The sequence below is a fragment of the Cloeon dipterum genome, chromosome 1 (assembly GCF_949628265.1).
Source record: "Cloeon dipterum chromosome 1, ieCloDipt1.1, whole genome shotgun sequence".
NCBI classification, from domain to species: Eukaryota; Metazoa; Arthropoda; class Insecta; order Ephemeroptera; family Baetidae; genus Cloeon; species Cloeon dipterum.
In genome coordinates, this window is record NC_088786.1 from 24,685,293 (window position 1) to 24,707,976 (window position 22,684).

Consider the following 22,684-nt stretch of genomic DNA (forward strand, 5'->3'; position numbering starts at 1 on the left):
GTAATATATTCTCGTTCAAATAAATCGAGGGTTGATTTGAAATGTAAAAATAATTTTCAACCATTTTCTTTCAAAATATTGGCGCAAGAGCTTGGATTGATTTAGTCCACGATTCGTACTCTTTCATACAGTTCGTAGATTCAGAGCAAGTACCAGAAAAAACAGTCGTAATAACCAAACGCGTAGCCTTAGTTGCCGATCATATATGTACTAGCTGTCAAATTATTGGAAATCATGAGTTTCGCAATGGCATTGCAACGGAACGTTTCATTAAGCAAATTCATTCATAACTGTGGGTCATATCTGAGGTAGCGCACCGGATCAAACTTAATTTACAACTCTGACTAGGCTAATAACAGACAAATTCCGCAACTTTGGAATCTGCTGTCGAGCGAAGGGTTGGCAATTAGTCGAGTTAGGCAGCCTCTCCGCAGGAATGCTTCGCGGGTTGCATAACTCAGCCAGGCAGAGAATCCGCTTTGATCGGAATTGAGTAATTAAATCAGCATCGGTCCCATTGCGGCGCACAGCGATTATTGAGCCATCTCGTGCGAGCACAATAAATTTTTACGTCTTGGCAGGAATTTATGGCCGCAAAGAGGAGCAATAATAATTGTGCCTCTGCTCAAATTAGCCCGATTTTATGGAGGCCAATAAAAGCGACTAATGTCCAACACCCTGCGTACATGTGCTTTCAAAGAGCACACACTCTGGCGTATAACCAAACTTTTCGGGCTGCCTGCCGGTGAGCGCGGGTGAGCGCGCAGAGAGAACCGCGCGCGTACGTGTGCAAGATAATGGAGATTTTACTGCTAACACCCTAAAGCGAATAAAAAATACATGCACGAGTTTTGGGAGCAGCGAAAAAGTGCTGCTGCGTGGACAGAGGATTAATAATAATGACAGTAATTCAGTAAAATCTTGATTAAGTCATCCCCCAGGGTCAAAAAGTTGCTCCGCAGCGCGGAGCACGCTAAATAATAAAAATCGGTGCTGCGAGGAAATTACAAAGGCTGGCCGGAATTAATTATTATCTGGAGCGGATAGTAATGTTAGATACGCGCTGGTCGATTGACAAATTCAGCTGCTCCACGCGGTGGCTGCACCTTTATTTTGACTCCGGGACACACGATAAGGAAAAACACATTTTCCCTATCTGCCGAAAGTCTCTCTTCCTCCGCCCTGCGACTATACTCTATTTCCTGATAACTGCTGCGAGCGTGACAATAGATAGATATTTCTCGCTCCCCAATAATGGTACCAGCGGCGACGAAAGCGAAAAGTTTCCAGGAAGGAAAATGGGCCAGAGTTCGAGTCTATATTTTATGCCGACTGACTTTTCTCCGCTGCGCACGACGCCGGCGAGCGCGAGTAAAGAACGAACGAACAGAACGAACGCACGAGGGGAACTTTTTTATATACGAAACATGAAGTTTGCATGTTTAATGGCGCAGACATGCACGCATACGCGATAATAACAATATTTTGTGTGTGTGCTGGCACAGTATAAAGTGGCTGCACCGGCCTGCTTTGTTAATCAAGCCCAGCCGTAATAAACTTCTCGGCAACTCGGGATTAGTGTCGGCACACACACACAAATGCACTGCCTAATTCATCAAAAAACTGGCCAGACATCAATTATGCTCGAAATGAGATATGCCACGACATAATGTTTTAATAAGTTTGGGAAAAATACACCATAGGGTTTTCCCGTCTGCCCCGCTTGGTTATACAGCTTCATTTATACTATTTCGCCCCGAGATGAAAATTTCATCTGAATAAATAAAGTAAACATTCACTAGAAGCTATTAAAACGTCGGAATTTTTAACGCCGCCAGCGTAGCACCGGATAAAAAAATTCAGCAATGTAATTCGGAAATGTCCGCGCAGAGGCAGGCCGAGACATGCACGTTTCGCGAATTACTCTAAGCTTCTCACCCGAGATTGGCGCGTTGATGGGCGCCAAAGTGTGCAGATTGATTAGGAGAATGTGGCGCTCGCCTCGTGATACCGCCTGTATAATTTGAATAAATAAACGATAGTACGAGATAGGTACGAGAGGGAACAATGAACGCGCGTCCGAGCGCTCAGGTAATTGTGTATGAGATCACGACTCTTATTGTCGGGCAGGCAGCAACATTTTTTAATGATATATGAATATGTGCTCGCGCTCGCCTCCTCGCATGATGATAATACATATTGTACGCTATGGCTCGATGAGCCTTAGGAGAAAATTATAAATTCTTATTTATAGCACTCTGGCCGTTGGATTGTGTTTCTCGTGACGCGGCTTCGGCCGGCACCTTCACTGCATCTTGTTGTTTGTTGTTTGGCAGTATCAAGCTGACCGCATGCAATTCTCCGCTCGAATTAATTTGTTTCCCGTTTGCTACTTGCGTCTTGAGCTGGCCCCTTGTAAGCTGCTTTTTCTGCTGGAAATGAAGATTGGACAATAATTTCCTTTTTTTGGCTGTGCACGCTTCACAGCAATATTGCATTGTTGCTGATCCCCCGTGGGAAAGACAGCCCAAGAGAGAGGGGCAGGGATTACGTGGAGCTTCTTCGGCCCCGGCGGCTATCATTGCGAATAAGATGATCCGAAATATTATCGTGGCCCTCGGAGCAGAAATAAGGGCGAAATATAATCCGCAGATTTATTTTGGGATGCCATCCAAAATTCATAAAGCACTTACTGGCTGCGCGGCAGCAGAGGCAATATTTTGATTAGCTCTCTCGAGCAGCCCGCACGCAGCCAGCCAGCGAGTTGAATGTATTTTTCTGCACGCCGTTATGGCAGCGCCGAGCCGTCCAAATGGCTGCCATTTCTCTCCCACTGGAGGCATTTTTGTTTATAAATTGTCTGCAGGGGTTGAAAATCATTGAGATTTATTGCTGAAAGATAACCTTCTCTCAATTATAATGAATGTTTTTGCCTCCTCCGGCCATTCGCGTATCACGAAAAAAGCTTACATACAACTCTCGCTGCAGATCGATTTCGGTCGGCTTTTGCATAAAATGCGATGTGTGCTCCACCGCGAGAAGGATAATTTCCCGGCCACGCGCGCCTTTGTGACGCCCCTGCGAGAGCAGCGTTGAAAATGACCTGTTTCCATTACAAAAGAATTTCTAAGTAAATACTGTAATTAAAGCGCGTTTCTCTAAATGAAATGTGCTTTTACACCAGGAGCAGGAAAAGAAGAATGGTCTCGGTGGTTTGCGTGGAGATCAAAAGAGTGCCCCCGGTGCAGCTCTTCAGCTCTCGCAACTCGCCATTATTACGCACAATTATACGCGGCACTGGCAATTTTTCACCTAACGCGCTAATTCGGCGTTGAGCATTCGCTTTATCGCCTCGAGCGTCGGTGCAATTAATTTCGGGCCACACGCTAACTCCTCGAGCGACTAAGTCTTTCTGTCACCGAACGGCGACATTCGCACATTTCACGTTTGACATTCTTCACGCGCGGCTTTAATGATGGCGACAATAAAGAGCAGGAATTTTGATTGTCAGCAAAAGCAGTGGCAGCGAACTGGCTCAAGTCCCTGGCTCAAGTCAGCTGCAGGTAGGCAGAGACACACACATGCTTTATCGCATCATCTCGTCGTCCCGCCTTCATCTTCGGAATAAATGATGAAAACAAAAGGAGAGCTCGCAATTCCGGGAAAGGGCAGTGCGAAGGGCCATTGTTCCTGGATTCGCGCTTGAATAGCCCATCAAGTGCTGAATATACTTGTATTCTAACTGCGCTGCTTCGCTGGAAACTGAACGGTAACGATCGACCCTAGTGCCAACTTCGCAGAGTGAATTCCGCGGTCATTTGCATTTTACGCTTATTGGACCTGCTACAAAGGGCTTCGCTCGTGAGAACCGTCTTCCAGGAGAAAGTATATTAAAAATGCGGCAGACGCATTTTTGGGATTTTCAGGTGTGTGCGTTTTTTACAATGGTGTATTTACACTTTTCACTGCCCCAAAAAGCACCACAAAGGAGAGGAATTACGCTGCGCTGACGATGATGCACGCCACTTGATATTCCAGCGCGCTGAAATAGGCGTGGGCTTTTTGTTTTCTTTAGATACACATGTAAAGCAGCGGCATTAAGAAGTAGGTTAATATTATTATACATATCGCCGAGCAGGCTCCTTGCTGCTGCTGGGAGGCAGTGTTTGCATTACTAAATCTATTATGTGTATTTGGATGACTTTTCCTCTCTGGCCGTGCTGCTCTAAGGAATGAATTATACGACTGCCGTCGGAGGGTCTCTCGACGACTGACATGCATTCTAAATCATCGAGTGCCTTTTAATTCATCTCGGCGCGACCCCAGGTGTGCACTCGAATCCTCCATATCCGCTCGACGAATCAAAGAGTGTCGAGCACCCGCGAATTCGTATGCGAGTTATCCGTCAACAATGATGCAGCCGCGAGTATATGTAAATGTTATTTCATGAATTACAAATATGACATGGAGATGCTCTTAGAGCGTTCGACTTTTATTCACCGTACACCCGAGGGCGTCTCGACTTCTCTCAGTCAGCCCCAGTTGAATTTCCTGCACGGCGCACGGGGGAGATGTTGTTTTATATATTTTATCAGCGCCGAATATAATGTATAACGCGCGAGACGTTTTGTAAGCCAGCCAGCGCGTGTGAGTGTATTATAAATTTATTATTGACGGTCCTATGTGTTATGCATAAAATTTTAGAGCCACCCACATTTGGGTTTCTATTCTCTGAGGTCACTTTTACGACGCTCGTTTTAAGGTGATGCCGCACAATTCTGTTTTACGTCCGCCGCCGTAGCCTGTTATGGCCCTTATTTCTTGAGGTAAAACTGCTGTGCACCACCTTCCCACCAGCCAGCACTTCAGATCCGGATCAGTCATCAATCCAGCCAGTGTGCGCGTTGGCCGACGGATTTCGGCGGCGGCCGATTTAATGGCTTTATTTATTGTAACGAAATGTATTGTTCTGACTCTGCTTTCTCCCCGCTGGGAATTACCAAAATCTAACCCGTGACGTACGTCTCTGCGAAAGTGTGCATTAAGGAGAAGCACTTCACTTGGGCTCGAGTAAATAAGCATTAATTTTGCAAAATTGCGCGCAAAAGTTGGGCCAAATGGAATGCTCAATATTCATGCCTTAATCCAACGAGCAAGAGCGCCAGAAGCAAATTTAAAAAGTTTTGATGAACAGAGCGGTACGCACTCTCTTTCTTACTCGCTAAAAAATTAAATCCCAGCAGCTCCTCAGGAGGCGAGGACGGAAATTTATCACCTCGGCCCTTTTCATGTGGGAGCACTTCACAGAAATTGTGGAAACCTAAACAAAATATAGAGCACCGAGTGTGTGGATTGCTTCCAAGCTGCGTGTGCGGCGGGCGGCACAAATCTGGTGGGCTCAGACCCAAGGATGCCGTTCGCATTGTCAGCCGTGTTCAGGGATTTGGTCTTTTTAATTATACTCCTGGGCTTTCCAAAGAACAACAACAGAGAGCCTTAATTTTGTCGTCGCACCAATCATTGTGTCGCGCGTACGGCGCGGCCAAGAGCTGCCGATTCACTCACGCACGCTCGCGGTCTATTATTAAAATCCGTTCCACTTTATTTAAAGTGTAAAACAGTTATCGCAGAAGCGAGCGAGGGTGCACCGCGCAGACAGGCAGATGGCACTGTTTCTGACGGGGGTGTATTGTGTGAATTTGCCAAGATGACTCTGCGCGCCGATTCCCCCCTCGATATCAGCAGTCATCTATGCCCTGCAATGTCCACGCACGTATGATTGAGTTTTAATTCAATTAGTGTGGCCCGAGTGGATTGAGTTTTCATCGGGGCGACGGCCCTCTTGACTCGGCTGCTTCTGATGCATTCAATGTGCTGGAAAATATTTCCTCGTCGTATGCACACTAAGTGAATTGCTAATAATGTTTCCGGACCAGCACCACGTCATCAGATTTTAGGGCTGCTCTCCCAACAAGATCTGTCAGCCATTTTTGCTACGCAGCGGAATATGCAAATGACGAAGCGCGTGTGCAACTAACTGGCGATTCATTATTTTATAGAGCGCAGGTAAACGCACGTTTCGCTCCCAAGTGGAAAAGTTTTACGCATAAATTTGCCGTTTACGTTTGCATGAGCTATTTTTTCGCAAACGCAAGTTGCGCTTCCACAACATAACAGCCGGTAAAAACGTATTTTGCAAGTCAATTACAAAGACGGCGGCAGCGCGAACGGACTAAATTACACCTTAAATGAAACGGAACGACGATGTAATGGAGCATCAATTTGAAGGCAATTCCAACAAAATAATTATTACTTTGCATACCGGCTGGCAATCGGACTTTTTCCCCAGGGAGAACGAGAGCTGGCAATGCGATGGACAGTCGGAGAGACTTGTGCTCAGACCGAGTATTTAAATTAGAAATTAAATAGCCCAGCTGTCTCGTCACTAATGTTCGTAAAAAAAGCCACTAAAGCGGTAATTAAAGATTCCGCTCAGCCGGCGATTTAAATATAGATATTTTAATTGAATCCAATCAGTCAAACGGCGGTGTTTAATTTGCATTTTCTACTTCTGCCCGGCTTGTTATTTTTGCAATGCTAATTAGAAAAGGGCGCTCAGTGCTCGAGCTTTCAGAGAAAAATCTCTCCACTTTGGCAGGCCGGAGATAAAAAATTCATTGTGTGTATATATACATATAGAACACGTATATCGAACCGCACAAAGGACTGCACACATTAATTCATTCGTCCCACACCGGCACTCTCTAAGCGTCGTCATTGTTAAAAGAAGTTAAAAAGTATTGATGGTGCAGAACGGCGGGAGTATAACCGCTTCATTAAACGCGCTGTTCGCGGAATGAGAGGCCGCGCAGGAACAGAAACAATCTGCATGAATAATGCGAGACGAGAGAGATTAATTCAATTATTTAAATATGCAAGATGGCAAAAAGGAATCGCGCGAAAAATCCAGTTACCATTTATAGCACGCAGGACGGCGGATCGAGAGGGTGTGCTGCCGCGGATCGAGAAAGGAAAAATTGTCGGTGCAATGAATGCCGTCCTCCTCCGCGTTCGAGACTCGCACACGGGCGCCTTATTAGAGCAAATTAAATTAGGCGTGCTGCGGAGCGAGTGTGTGTAAGAAAACGGAACACGAGCCTTCAATTACCCGGCCGTTCTATTGGATTTTGATGTGTGAGCAGATAAGGAGGTGTGGTCGGTGCGGGCAATAAGCGCGGCCCGAGAATTCCTCGCACCTAAACCTGCCAACATATGGCTGACACATGCATGCTGCAGCCAGAGAGCGTTTATTGCTTTGGGGACCCGGTTCCCTTATGAAAACAATGGCCTGAGAATTATTTTTTAACTAAAAGCTTTTACGGCTGGCCGGCTACATTGTAATTCGATAGAAATAGCCCGTCGAGCGTGGCTATTTTCGGCGCCTCCAGATCCCACGTTTCGTGTGATGCCTCGGATTGATTGATTTATAATTCCTCGGCGCGCGGAACGGGTGGAAGACTCAATTGCACGGACAGTCGAATTCGACCCGTCTGACCTCGGCGCGGAGGCGGCGGTGGCGCTAATGAATTCCGCGACTCGCATTCTAATTAAAATGCACCTCCAGCTTCAGAGGGACAAAAGATTCGCACACGTAATGAGACAGGCCGCAACGAGCGTAATAGCATTGTAATTGCGCGGAAACAATAAATTTATAAAATCCACGAGCGATGCGGGCTGCATTGCCAATTAGCACACACGGAATGCACGGCCGCTCATCTTTAATTAATTAATCGATCGGTGCCAACATCACTATCAACCACACGAATCTTTCGGTTGTATTTATCGAGTGCGTGCTGCCGAACACAAAGCGAAAACACTCGGGTGATCAGCATAAATACGTTAATAGTCGGGCAGGCGAATCGGAGGTCAAACGTATTTATTGGCGGCCGTGCTAAGCAAGCGGTAATTTATTGCCTGCCTATGCAGACAGTCCACCGGCCGAGTATATATTAAAATGTTAAAATTGAGATAAAAAGCGGCGAGTCGAGCGCAAAAACCATTTGGCCCGGCTGCCGCGGTCGCGCACCACGCCACAACAAACATTCGTCGAAGAATTCGCGACTATTAAATAAATAAACCGGGCGCAAATGTGTATTTATTTAGAATCGGCTTGCTGCTCGCAATGGGCTTTCTATTTTCTTCTCTGGCTCATGCAGCCGAGGAGAAAAAAAAACATAAAAAAGAGGCAGAAGAATTTCGCACATAAAACTGTACAAAACTCGGACGGCTGCTCCTTTTTTACTTCCTCTACAATTTTTATTATTCTTTTTACCCCAAGAATTAGCCTGACTTTTTATTCCTGGCCGGGAACGAGCGCTGTTGCTGCTGCTGTTGCTGGAGAATATGGAGAGGCTCGCTAATTAAAATTAAGCGCTCAATTTTGCAAATTACTTCGGTCGTTACGCAGGCTTAAGGAGCCGGGATGTACGAACTGAAAGCGGCGTGCGTGCTGAGAGAGATGCGCGCAAAAAAACCCGGAACCGCGAACAGACGCACCATCGCGGGAAGGGTTGGTTCGTTCGAGAACACGCAGTAATTAGCCAAATGGACGATTTTATGTTTCCTCTCAGAAACTTTCATAATTTTGGTGCGCATAAAAGATGGCCGTAAAACGGGTTATTAGCATCTGCAAATCGAGCAAAAGGGCGCTTATGGACGGAACGTGGCGAATATTAATCAATGTTTCGCGCATCTCCGATTTCCTGCGCTGCAGTCCGAGCGATGATTAATTTTATGCACGGTAATTAAAATTTCGGGATGTCAAAGAGTCATAAATCAAGCGGCGGGAAAAGAGGCAGATGGCGAACAGTGCCTCTCGGTCGCCCACTCGCTAAAAAATGTGCCCAGGAAACTGAGCAGTTTGCGTTTGAAAAACGCACGCCTGACAAGGTTGATTCACCTTAAAAGGCGAGTTGAAGGCTTCTACGGTGCTGATACGACACGCAGAGAATTTATGAATTCCCTCTCATCAATTGTGTGCTATTTGCATTTCTTATTCCTTTCAAAATAATTGGGCGCAACAGTGGTGATTTATTCTATTTTTCCTCTCTTGCGCGCAGAGCAACAGAGATAAATATTAAAAGAAAAATTCTTCTCTCACCGTCCGCCCGTGGTGCCGGCGCGAGCTCAGGCCATTTGTTTGCACAAAAGATTGTAAATTGTGTATGAGCAGCACTGTGTGCCGTATACAAAAGAGCGCAAACCGAGCGCGAAATTGCGAAAGGCGCTCAGAAAACAATTAAAGCGGGAGGAGCTCTTTTGAGCTAGGGAACAACGCGACTGTCTCAGATGCGCAGATAATCCTCCCAAAATTGCAAAAATATTGCGGAAGGCAAAACCAGCATTTAAATTATCAGCGTGCCATTTATCATAACACTCAAAAGCTGTGCTCAATTTCCATATTCAAAACAGTCGGTGAAACAGGCATCGTGTGATTTAGGATTTAAAGCACAAAATTGATTTGAATTTAAACACTAAAATATATTATTTAACCACTTAACTCTGACGATACAATAGTTTTGACCCCTAAAATCTATAGTACAACTCCCGTGCGCTCAGCAGAAAATTGACGATTTCGTTTGTAACTTTTCGCACCCCTGCAATCTCATCTTCATCTATCGCATTAATTCAAGTTTCTATTCAATTTGGCAATAAAGTTAGCGCCAACCATTTCGAGTTTCGACTTTCTTGGTGCCGCATTGCCTCAATCCAAGAAAGGGTCCGGCCAGCAAGTGGATTAGGATTGATTTTTAGGGCCTATCGCTTCGTGGCAAATGAGATCCCGGTCTGGTCTGCCCCGTGGGGCGCGCTGAATGAGAGACGGTGGTCTCGCACATTAATTAGGCCTTGCTGCTCACTTTATTCGCGCGCGCCAAGAATCGAGGGAAAGGTGGTCGGCCGGGCCAACTAGCCACAGCCAGCCGGCGGTTGTTTGCTTGTGCCAGTGTCATCTTTCGCAATAACTCAAAGGGCGACAGTCGTGACACCCCGGATTAAGCAGCACTCAAATAAATTTTGCCCAATGCTCTCGCGGAGCACGGAATTAAACCGGCGCGTGAATGGACGCTTTCATCTCATTAACAGCATATTTCACGCCGCTCACGTTGGTCCGCAGTCTTTCTGCTCACCAGAAATTTGATCTTTTCGCTAGCCGCAGTCCCGATAAACGGCACAAACGGCCGAATAATGGACTCCGCAGTAAGTACATATATTTTCTTTTCGACGTCTTGGCTAGTGGGTCGGCCGGCGAGCAGGAAATCTAATACTCCAATTTCTTTTGTGCCCGTAACTGGTTTGGTGGTCTCCGAGATCTATATCCTGGGCTTTTCATTCACGCCTGTACGTTTTTTATTTGCTTGAGAGAGCATTTCGGCACGCAGCGTGCGAAGAGACTTAAATCAAGGCAGCGAGCGTGTGTATTGATTGAATTCGGCTGCCTGCTCTCTGTTTCGAGTGGGCGTCGACATGAAAATATGACATGTGTTCCGTGTGATCAGGGTTCGCGAGTCGGTTCAGACCAAGCGGTGACGATTTTTCGACCTGGCCCGCAATGACAAGCGAATTAATGCAGGGGACTTTCAGAAATAACGAGCCGCTCGCCGCGCGCTACGGGGATAATCAATACGCACGCATCGCGAGCTCGATCTCTCACAGCAGCCAGCTGAGGAGCACCAAAGGTTAACGAGAAAACTTTTTCGGATATTAATTGGCTCATTTTCGAGGGGTCACTTGTTTCGTTGAACGTGAGGACGTTCAATCGTTTTAAATTGAAAGAGCCACTCCAAGATCGCACAATTTGGCTGAAAAGCGTCCCACGCAGGCTACCAATTTGCGCGGTAATCGGCTCAAAAAATCAATTGAGTTAACGGGGATTTTATGCTCTCTTCTCTGTGCTATTTTTCCTCCACGACATGCGTCGTATTGAAGTTGAATCTTTTTCGGTTACATTGCAGTACTGAACGAGGAAAATCAGTGCCTGAGCAAATAGAAGCTAACGAACCCTCGCCACACATTTCCCATGGCAACAATTCTAACGAACTCGCGGGGGATGACACACAGACACACGCAAGCAGCATAAATTGGGAAAGGCATTGATCATTTTCGCAATTAATTTGGCGGGCTAGATAGAGGGTCGGACGCCGAATTTGAACGGCAAACACACTGGGACGACGGCCGGCACGTGCACAAATTTGAAACTCTGTCGCACATTGAAAGGCGCTCATCCAGTCCAAATTATCTCGGGGGGCGACGAAAGTCCGCGCGCACGAACGGTGAAAAGAAACGCCGCGAAGGGGTGGGATGCATAGTTCCGTGTGCACTTAATTTTCATAATTCCGCCGCGCTTTGAAGATTTCCTGCCACAAACGAGAGTGAGTGAGTCAGTCTGCCACCCCAGCAGCAGCAACAGCAGAATCTTGCGCTCACGGAAGACGCAAATCCTTGCCAATTAGGGATTAATTGGCGAGGAGCTGCTTCTAATCCAGTAACCAGAGGCTTTTTCGATCAGGACTTTTGGCCCACATCCTCTCTCCGGAGATCTTATTACTAACACCGATAAATTAGAGATAACAATCTGTGCATCTGTGTCTTGCGTCAAAGGCATCAGTACGAATAAATCATCGCGCGCGCGACTCGTACGCAGAGTTGAAACCCCCCTCGAGATCGTTTTCATATATACGCACATGCGGGGGTAATATTCAATATGATAAAAGAGAGAGAGACTTAACAAGGGATATCAGCTCATAACATCATTATGTGCATTACCAGACGCGGCCCAAACGCGCTGGCTGCTGCCGCTGACGACGACGACGCCAGCATTCAAATTCAATTCTCTTCCTCTCTCTCTCTCGGTTCCGATGACTACCGACTTCGCCTTGGAACACTCGTTCTTTTTTATGTACCGATGGCACACATACACGCAGCCCGTGTCTATTACACGCCAACAAGCTAGCTAAGTGAAACTTAATCTTCTATTAGAGATCCCTCTTTGTAATTGGAAATTTTAAATTGAATAACGCTTTTGTTCTGCCGCTTGTATGCAAACAAAATGGATAACATTGTGTTTGTACGCGCTTGCACTTTCATCGCTGCAGCGAATAATTTTTCTTTGAAGGCTGCTATTTATAAATGCGTAACACGATTTTAAATCTCTGATCAGATTAAGAGAGTTGATTTCAAAAAGGCCGAGTCTAATCATTTTGTAAAAGGACGAATTAGAGCAATTGCACTTACTTGCATTGCATTGGTACGAAATCTGTTATGACTGATAAAAATTGCATTTTCTCGTTATTGAACGACATTTTAAGCCAAATCGCTAATGAAACATGTCTCAGAAAACATCAATCCATTAATCGTGTTAAGCCAAGTGGCCCACATTGGTTAACTTTTTGCAATGTCAGAACAACTTCCCTTTTAATAGCTCGTTATTTTGCCAATTAAATTGTAATGAACTCTTGACCCGACGAGTTGCCATTGCCTTTAATTGCCATAATTAGTTTCAGAGAGAAACACATGACGAGAACCCCTTGCGCGATTCGACGTCATTACATTTTGCACGAGGAGACATCGTCGAGCGCCGTTAGTTATTTGATACTTTGTTAATAAGCGTGCGCCCTTTATTATTTGTCGCTAAACTTGCTCGGCAACAAGACCCCAATTGCGTTCACCGCGCACGGGGTAATAGGACCGCTTGCTTTTTGTTGTTTCCATTCGAGCAGCGCTTGTTAATTTATCCATCCCTGCTCTGAGATTTGCATGCACATCTCAATTTATGTCGAAGCGGCTTAAGTGAGCCGGCGTCGGCTGCGCGCGGCGCGGTATAATAATTTTCCGCTGCTGGAACAATGAGTGTGGTCTACCAGTCTGGAGCCACCGCTCCTCGAATTATTATAATACGCGTTCAGCGCCGCGGGGCCATCATTCCAATTCAGGCCAAATTGAAATTCGGCTTTCCTAATTTAAATATTTAACATTTGCGCGTTGTTATAATACGCTCGTCAGCGCTGTGCGGAATCGTATAAATACGCACGCATAAATTCGGGGGTCTCTTCGGCAACCATTAAGTTCCGCGCTTTTCCCCTAATGCGAGCGGATTTGCGTCGAGCTCGCTGCTCCGCTGATGATAGCGTGTGCATTTTCATTCCGCCGCTGTGCGGTTTTGTTGCGAATCAATTTTCCCTGGTTGCGCCGGCCGAAATGTGACTTAATCGGCTTAAAAATGCCGGGCAGCCCCCGCGAGAAGATGGAATAATAATAATAAAATGCACGCACACACAATGCCGCGCATGATGGCCCGGTCTCCAATGTAAAAGCACATAAAAGGACGTGCGCGCCGCGGCCGTTCAGGTTTTCACTCAAATTCCTACGTGATTGGGTGGTTTAATAATGCATAAATCATTGTGCAAAAAGTAAAAGGATGTTGATAAGATCTGACGAGAACAAGATGACGGGGCCGCTTTTATGTTTTCAGTTTTTTCTGCGAGCGCTGTGCCAAGGAAACGTGAAGCGCCTGCAAATCCGTCCGGGCCGCGCGCAGACAATTGCCGCCAGTGCCGCCGCCGACCTTTCCGTGGTGCCGGGAACATTGCGGAATGACATTATCTCTGGGCAAAAACCGCCACCGTGGTGTATGCAAATTATCTGGGCGCCGACGTAATAATGGCAGCATTAACGAGTAAGAAGAAAAAGGGCTCATTGTGTTTTGACAAAAACGACGCACAATTGGCCGCGGAATCGGTTTGACGACTTTTATCTAATTTAAAAATCATAGTCTGCGCTCTCGTATACGTATAGTGAGCCACTTTTTAGAGAGTTAAAGGGGTTTGTGCTCCTCGGAGACTGCTCTCTGCCTTTTGAACGCGCTCACTCGCATTCGAGAGCCGAAGACGACGAAAAGCAGGCAAGAAGTCTGGTTGGTGCCTCCTCTCTCTTTTTGCTCCCTCGAATTCTCATGAGTGGGTTCCCATAAAGTAAACTTAAAGAGGGTTGAACGAGAGGAGCGACGAGACGGTGCCACCATGAGCGCTGCTTTTAAGAGGATTTCTCGTGATGCTATTAGTACAAGTTGTGAACAGGAAAATTAATTTTTTCGCCGTCGACGCTCCCGACTTCTCGGAACCTCTATTTTGAATACAAGCTCGCACTGGGAAATTAATTTCGTGTCGAAAAGGCCCGCCGTTCTCACCCAGATGAAATTGATCGTTCCGCGCGTGACACAAGCCTCGCGTATGCATATCAATTTCGCTCCGCCACTTGCGTAATGCGATACTTTGAGACACTTTTCAATGCTTAAAAATCGGATGCCGCTGTTTAAGTGTAGTCGCAGCAACCAGTTTTATCCTGCGAAGTTATTTATTTCATTGATCAACAATTGCGATCGGAATAAACACGGCGGAAATATTCTCTCGGGTGTAGCGAAAGACGCCTGCGAGCATCATTTTTTCCGTTTAAATATAAATCAAAGGGAAATTCCGGCTCAGTGAATCGGCTTTCATGAAACGCGAGCCGCTCTTGAGGTGAGCGAGATGAAATGTTTGATGTCCACATCAAAAACCTGCTTTAACTAATTCGCCTGATGCACATCAGGCATGGAGGTGATTTTTTCATCCAATTAAAACGAACCAGGAAAATCGTCTCCTTTCATAGTCAAACGTCCGGCCAATTTATCACGGCAAGCCAAAATATTTAAAGCTCCAACTGGCGGAACTTTCCAATTGTGGAGCCAGAGATGTTTGGCGGAGCACGCCAGTTTTACACATTTCGAACATGAGTGTTCTGACAAGAAGAAATAAAAGCACGAGAACAAAATCAAAAAAGGCCAAGAGCAGCGCTTTCGAGTGTTTGATATCCATATAGCCATCTCGGCCAACTCGCGCAAATACAAAGTTTGGATTGTTTGCAAATACTCATCGGGCCAGGAGGGTGTGTGTGTACCTGCGTGCTGTGTATTTGCCGAGAAGGGTCAGCAGTGCGGAAAGCTTTTTTCGCCTCTTTCGCTGCCTGCGCGCCGTACTTGAAAAGTTTTGTTTGTCTTCATTCCTGTTTTGCTAGCTTATTGGATTGGGCTGCAGTTTTCTTGCGTATAAATGGAGACCCGCAGGAGCGTCCCAGGCGGATCCATCAAGGAAAAGAGATGTCGAAGGGAGAAGGGTCGTTTTGAAGGGTCATGGGCGCCACTTTACCAGTAGCGTAATGAATTCCCGGCCGAAAACGATAAGCAGCACTATGGTTTCTGATGTTGTTCGTTTCCTCCGTGGACTCTTCACTCTTAACCGAGCATTATTTGGACTTGGTTTACAAGGCACTTAAAAACCAACGACGTCTTTCGCAAGGCCTTTAACAAATATTGGGCCAACCACCCCTCAGCAGAAGCAGACACCAATTTATTCAGAATGTCAGTCACTTTTACAGAGCTTTCCTCAAGAAGCCTTTTTCTTTTGTGAACACAGCAAGTGGAGTCTTATTTGCTCGATATTACCCAAAGCACAAACAACTTTTAGAGTAAGCGCCTTTTGGTAGTAATTAAAATCCCTCCTTATTAGTTAACCATGCCACGGAAAACAGTTTAAACAAAACCAGACAAAACAAAAATGCGGCTGAAAGGCCTTAATTAAACAAATTTGTTTTGATTAGAGAGCATAGGGAGTCTAGGCCCTGCCGCACTGCTATTCTTGCCCCAACAAGCAAATTTGCCCAGATAAATAAATACATACTCGTACTCTGCAGGGGTTGCATAGTGCGCATCACTAAATTCTAATGATCATCTCTATCTGCAGGGTAATTAGGATGCTGTCCGCAATTGGAATTATTCATTAAGTGGAGCACCATCGCGGCTAATGAGATGCACCGGCCAATTAAACGCCAGCGAGCAGCCCGTCGGTGCGAGTGGCAATGGCAATTTGACTAATTCTAAAATACAAAGCAGTACTCTACTCACCGAAAACAGCCGACGCACTAATACACAGCAGCAACAAAACAATCCGAGCCATTTTGGCAGCAAGTTCCACCAAAATAAGCACTGAATCCAAATTTCCGAAACTCGGGGGCGAAACGTGAACTTTGCGAGCACTTGCGCTTCACCGACGCGCCGGCAACATTTTTGCTCAGGAAGACTCCTCAAGACGAGTTGATATGTATGGGGCACCACTCGGGGGTGGTTGCTACCCCATGCTCCGGGGGCGAGACGCAACGACTCGAGCGCGCAACGACGAAAGCATGCTCGTAGACCCGGCGTGAAAAGCACTCCTCGCTGCACCAGAGGAAAAACTCTACTGACTGACTGAGCGAGGCAGCGAGCGCGCGGCTGAGCGAACGAAGCAAGCTGCGCAGGAGAGGTGTTTGGTCGCTGGTCGGGAGAGCCATAGCCGGAGAGTGAGAGAGAGAGGAAAAGGAGGGTCTTTCATTTGTGCTCAGCACGCAGCCAAAGCCTCCCCTAAACTTTAGGTGGTGCATTCATTTCATTGTGTTTTACGTAGTATAGTATTTTACCGGTGTGTGCGTCCCGCCGTTCGAAAGGTGCAAATCAGCTTGTTTGGAGTTGATCAATGAACGAGATAGTCGCGATTCCTTTGAAAGCGAAAGTGCCGCGCCCGTCGAGGATGATTCAATCCAAACTGGTTCCTTTCTTCGGGCTCAAAATTGGAGTCGTCTCAGTTTACGACGCAGCCGAAATGAGGCCCTCCGAGTGTCGCAGTTATCCGCCGGAAAGTGTGTTCTACTCGTTTTTGCATCTGAAAACAAAAGCACGGAGAACGTAAAATGCGGATATCGTCGACAGCTACGCCTCACAAATTTTCATCCCCTCATAAGAAATTGCTTCAGATAACAAATAGAATGTTCTGGTCTTTATAATTTTAATAGAAATAAAGTCTTCTGCTAAATATTAACAAAGTGATTTGTACCTTTAATTTACTTAAAAAGTATTTGAAAAATTGATGTAGCTAAAAAACAAATATCCTTATTTAAACATGAGGCTGTCAACAAAGTCTCTCTTCCAATTTTGGTTTGATCATGGCGGTGAAAAACTCTGAATCAATATCGGAGGACTTAAAAGCTGGTGTGCCATGAATTAATTAAATATCTCCGGCAAAAAATCTTGCAAACAACTCTCCAACGAAAATGTCTGTGTCAGCCTATTTTGACGAAAATCTGGATTTCATTAATTTTGTTATGGCTGGACAAAGCTCTTTTTAAACATCTGGATTTGGAGGATTCTAGTTTGTGCAAATCGCTTGAAGTCGAACATGCCCAAAATCATTTAAAACATATTTTAGCTTATACCATGCATAACGTAAATTCATAAATGTGAGCATAGTTTATTTGTTGTGTTCTTTGAAGTGTATTATAATGTTCATCTACAAATTTATGGTCAATCAGAAATTTAAAAAAAATATTGACTACCCTTTTAGAACATAACTCACAATCAAAATCAAAAGCTGTCTTTGTAGAGAAGAATTATTTTTTTATTGAAGATTGCTTGAACGGACAAAAGCTGGCCCCTCTCAGCATCCCCTGATAATAAGACTAGCTTTTTATGCAGGGACAATATTTTACGAGGAAAGCAGTATTAAATGTCGCAAGAACATAAAGATAAGCAATCACCGATTTTCCAAAGGAGGAAGAGCAAATTGAAAGCGTAATGGTATTGCGCCAATAAAATCTGCCAAACTTTTTTCGCGCGCTCCCATCGCGCAGCGCGGATGGACTAATAAAATTTTTTCAAGTGCACTTGGGCTGATAGGGCAAAAAGTATCGTTGGTGCGATTAGGCCGAAGAGAAAGGCACTTTGATGCCTCCTTCCGAGCGTGAAGATGCAGCATGGGTCCCTGCAGGCCGACCTGCGTGGATTCATCCAGCCGCAGATGCCCGCACCCTTCCTTCTTCGTTTGGTTTATGGCTCCTTTGGAAACGCGCACAAACGCACAATGAACAGACGCTTTGCCGGCTGCCTTTTATTATCATTATGGGGCGACGGATCAGGCTTCTGCTCGGCTGCTGAGAAAAGTTATACTCGCACCGGGACAGATATCTTTCGCAATTCATTGTGCTGCTGCGCGATCAAGGTGGCATGTGCAACATAATTCACGAGTCAACTGATGCGTGAATTAATCCAAGGCTCTGCGATGCGAAATTATGCTCGAAAATCAATTTCCCCGTCACAATAGATAAAGGTGCGTCTGCTGTTGGCGACCTTATAACGCGCGCCGCGGCTGATATTTCATTCTTCAAGTAGCACGCCAAAGGGGACCATTGTCGGGGAGCATTGAATTTATTTAAGAAAATTCCCCTCGTCCGCCAGAGCTGGACCACAAAGGCGTAGCACAATATTTATCCCATTAGTTCCACCGACAATTTCTTAATGACCCTTCTCCACGAGATTTTTTTCAGATAAAATGCTTTTATATCCACCGATTATAGGAGCTGAGAGTGAGTGCAGTGAGATTCCTTTTGATATCAAAATGCTCGGCTGCAGTTCTCAATACAATAAGAAAATCGGACGAGAGCTCTTCACATCTCCTAAATAAACAGTTTGGAATGCTTTACACAAGCACGCTCAGCGCCGATTATGAATTCTCTCAATGGGTATTTATCAGACTTTTTTACATATTTGATTGAATGGTTTTCATTGCGAGTTTTTTCCCACCACTGACGCTGCGTCGGCAGTTCCTATTTCGATTACAAACCCTTTTGTTCTTCGCTGAAAACTGTACGGAAGTGCCTCTTGAGATCCAATTTAGCACTTTCTAATATCACCGGCATCCCCTTCTTTCGTGGAAGCACAATCAACGCATTTTTCGCATCATGGGAGGAAAACTTGTGAAAAATTCAGGCGGAGGCGTTTTATCCCAAATCCGCCCAATTTCCTTGTCAGAGCAGGCACAAAATTAAGACACTCCAGAGGCACGCTGAGAAGCTGTCCAATTAAAAAAAGGAAACTCTAGTGAAATTTTGTAAGGGTGCCGAATTATTATATGCCTCACAAATTGCGCGCCGAGAGGCTGTTGTAAACAATTTAATTTTGAAATTCTTTTGTTGCGTTAGAGGCCCATACGCACCAACGTGTCGAAAAATGTACGTGCTTCCACGAAATACACCGGCCGCGAGCACAAAAAAACATAATTTGGAGATATGGGGAAACTACCACGGACAGACCGTGTCAAACAAGAAAAAAACATCACTCATTGAGCAGCTATAAAGCAGTTTAAGTATACCTAAAAGTCAACGAATTCCATTTTCCCTCCAGGAGTCGACCCTTAAAGCACAGCACATTTTGCTGCAGCCGTAAATAATTGGCTTTCATGTTTGTTCTTCTACCCATGACACCTTTGTCCCGATTTTGGATGTGCCTGATGATTGTTCATGCAGTGTTTGCGGCTATTCCTCAAACGCGTTTTTGGAGCATAAGGAGCAAATTGTTTTTTCCCTTTTATTGTTACCGCCGAATGTATTGAATATCCCTCTCCTCAGTTTGACAACAAGCAACCAAAAGAAAAGAAGCTCGCGGCCTAAGCTCACACACCGCTTCGAGATCAAAGCCCCGAAACGAAAGTTCCTTCCTCCCTTAAGTGCATGCGTATATATCGCCTCGCATGCAACCATGTGCACAGCCCCTCAAATTCATTTCGCTGGAGTATTTTTTATGCTCAGCAAATTGGAAAACAAAATAATGGGTGCAGAACAAACTTCATTTTTCGTGTTCCCAGTTCAAGTATTATTATATTATCCAGCGGTGCGTTTTTTAACATCCCCATAGGAGAGCTAACTTGAGGGGTCGTGGAATTTAATTTTTTTCATTTGATTACACGCTGGAAAACGCTCGGAATTCGCAGGGAAATTGAGGCACAAGGTGAAACATTTTGCCATTTTTCCTTCCAAGATGATTCATAATTTCAGGAGACAAAACTTAAATATAAAAGAGACAGCTTTCATCTCGTAAAATATAAAAGGGTGTCGATTTTAATGGAGGCAGCAACAATAAAGAATTTAAAATTGAAAAAAACAAATACTCGTGATAAAAAAAAGATTTTTTTGGAATTCCCGCAGGCACTGATGTAATCAGTTTCAGCTGGAGGCAGCTTTGACGTTTTGGATTTTTTATTTCTCCTTTCATTGATCACAAAAAATATAAAGGTGTTCTTTACTGGATACTGAATATAATGGATGCTGTAAAAAAGGACCACAGCGTCACAGCGATTTCCACATTTTGTCCGACTTTTATAGAGTTTGGTATCAGCTTGCGTCCGCTCATTTCCGGGAAATATGCAAAGAGGATCATACTGAAAATACATATAATCGGATCGCCTCTAATCCACTCTTCATTGTTGAAGCCAAAATCCACAATTTTTCTTTCCACAGAGAATAAATAATAATGGCATCGCTCACTGTGCGCGGGGAAGCGAGAGGGCGAAAAAAGGCAAAATCAACGGCAGCTAGTTTGTACCGCATTATTATTTGTTTTCAGCTGCTCTGCTGCTTTCGGCGGCGCGGTTACAATGCGCATGTTGTCAGAGCAATCCGCCTTGATTCCACCATTAATTTGCTATTCCAACAGCGGCGAGTTGACAGACCGGCACCGGGGGCATTATGCTGTGTACAAAAACATCAGAAAATCAGCATGTTTTGTGCGCAAAAATAAACTACTCTCGCGCGGCCTTCACCTCATCATCTGGCGAAATCAGCTGCGTTTTCAATGGGAATAAAAGTCACACAGCTGCTCCACCCTCGTCGGCTTGCGAGGCTAATAATGTCTTTCTATTGTGCGCGAATCGGGTTGTAATGCATTTATTATGGAGTGCTGATGCCTCTTTCGCATCACAAACACCACAAACTTGCCGTTCTCATTCATCCAGCACGATTTTTCCTTTTCCGCCCCACCTAGCGCTCCTATCCTAATGCACGCCGCCGATAAAAAAGATAGAATTATCGTCGGTTTTATCGCCGTTTCGAGAGGACCCTACCTGGATTTTATTTATGGTCGGATGGGCGGAAATCTCGCACAATTGTGTGTGAGAGCCCATAGAATTGCACCACACATAACTAGAGCAAATAATAAAGCGTTTTCTACATGTACATATCTGGAGGGTGGGATCGAGTTTCTGAAAGCACATACGCTGAGCGATTATCACCAAAGTAAATGGCTGCAAAGCTGGGCAATTATCCTGGATTTCTGACACTTCTAACAGCCCTCGATCATAAAATAAACAAATGAAAACAAAGGCTTGGCTTAGTTTTTCCTTCAAATTGTTTTATTTTTATACACCCTCTCTGAATCATGAAGTGCAAATTGTACTTATTTAATTGAGATAACAGAAAATTATCTTTTAGGAGCGAAATTTTCATTTTTGTCTCATTTTACGTATTCCTGTGAATTCATATTTTCCTTACTTTCAAATTTTCAAGCTATTCCCTTTCGCTACATGAAGCGTGAATATTAAACAGAAATTGAAGTTTGAAATGTTCGTACAATATTTTAGTTTTCAAATTAAAATGTCACCAAGAGCGCTTTATTTGGTCTAATCCGCTTTGACGTAGGCCCAAATTCTGATGGAGTGCTTTACATTATTTGTGTTGTAAGCTGTTTAGTTTGGGCGATACCATTTTCGCTGCTGTGCTGAACGCTGCTTTCATTAAACCGGACCGCGGCAACGCTCTTGTGTGTGTTATCTTCGTCAAACGGCAATTAAAGCACAGAGATTAAATCACGAAATGAGAGCATTTAGGCAGCGCGCTGCCGCTCTCATTTATATTGTGCATTTCTTTTATGTGCCAATAAATCTACACACAATGAATCCCAAGGTAGGATCGTTTTATTGCCAATTTCAAGTAAGATTTACACAGCGGCAATTTTACAGCTTCACTGCTTCTGCGTTGTTTTTACAGTTTCATATTAATAAAACACAACGCGCGGAGGCAGCTTGCACACGCAGCAAAAGATAAAAACAAAGAAACGCATGCACGAGACGCGAGCAGCGCAGCAAAAAGCGGTGCCTTTTCCGCCCGCCATCCCCGACATGCTTTTCCTTCGCCGTCCGAAAGGCGTTGCTTACACTTTAAGTGGCGCGTGTTTTATTAGCCCTGCAGCGGCAATTTGGTAACTTATATTTTCCCTCATATTATATATCTATTATGCATAAATACCGAAACGCTTTTGTGAGCAGAACATCGAGAGAGAGTGAGCGTTTCGTGTTTAAAAGTTTTCCCAATAAGTGCACGCTGGCACACGGCGCCGAGATTGGATTGAAACTTTATCGGCGGAGGCAGAAAACGCTGCGCTTTATTATTCAGAGCGAAACTCACTCGCTCCTTCCGAACTTAATTTATGCCCCGATCGAGCGTAGAATAATGCAGCAAAGAGGTTTGAATAAACGTCTCGGGTGCTATTCATCTTGTGTGCGCGCGCTATTGACACACAATCAGGCTCTATAATTCATCCGCGCTCCCCCGTGAGCGGCAAAGCAAAAATAATCCTGGTGAATATACATTGCGCAAATCTGTGTGTTATTCGAAATGCATAAAAGCTACTGCTGTTGACGATAAGGCGACTTTGTAAATCCACCGTGATTCACGAGATGGTCCGATTCGAATTTAGATCTCGTAAAGATATCGCAACACGAGCGCTGTAAAAATC

The 22,684-nt window shown here is 45.0% G+C and overlaps 1 protein-coding gene across 3 annotated transcripts in view; it reads right to left on the bottom strand.

Moving 5' to 3' along the window:
* The window catches only part of LOC135934457 (roundabout homolog 2-like), a 73,306-nt gene extending 56,962 nt beyond the window's left edge, over positions 1 to 16,344 (bottom strand). For 2 of the 3 annotated variants that reach the window (XM_065476227.1, XM_065476218.1), the window contains exon 1: positions 15,995 to 16,343. In XM_065476227.1, the coding sequence (XP_065332299.1) occupies positions 15,995 to 16,046 (52 nt within the window). In that variant the 5' untranslated portion in view covers positions 16,047 to 16,343. Of the gene's footprint in view, positions 1 to 15,994 lie in introns of all 3 variants that reach the window. The other variant, XM_065476236.1, reaches the window with a different exon arrangement.
* Positions 16,345 to 22,684: the final 6,340 nt, after the last annotated feature.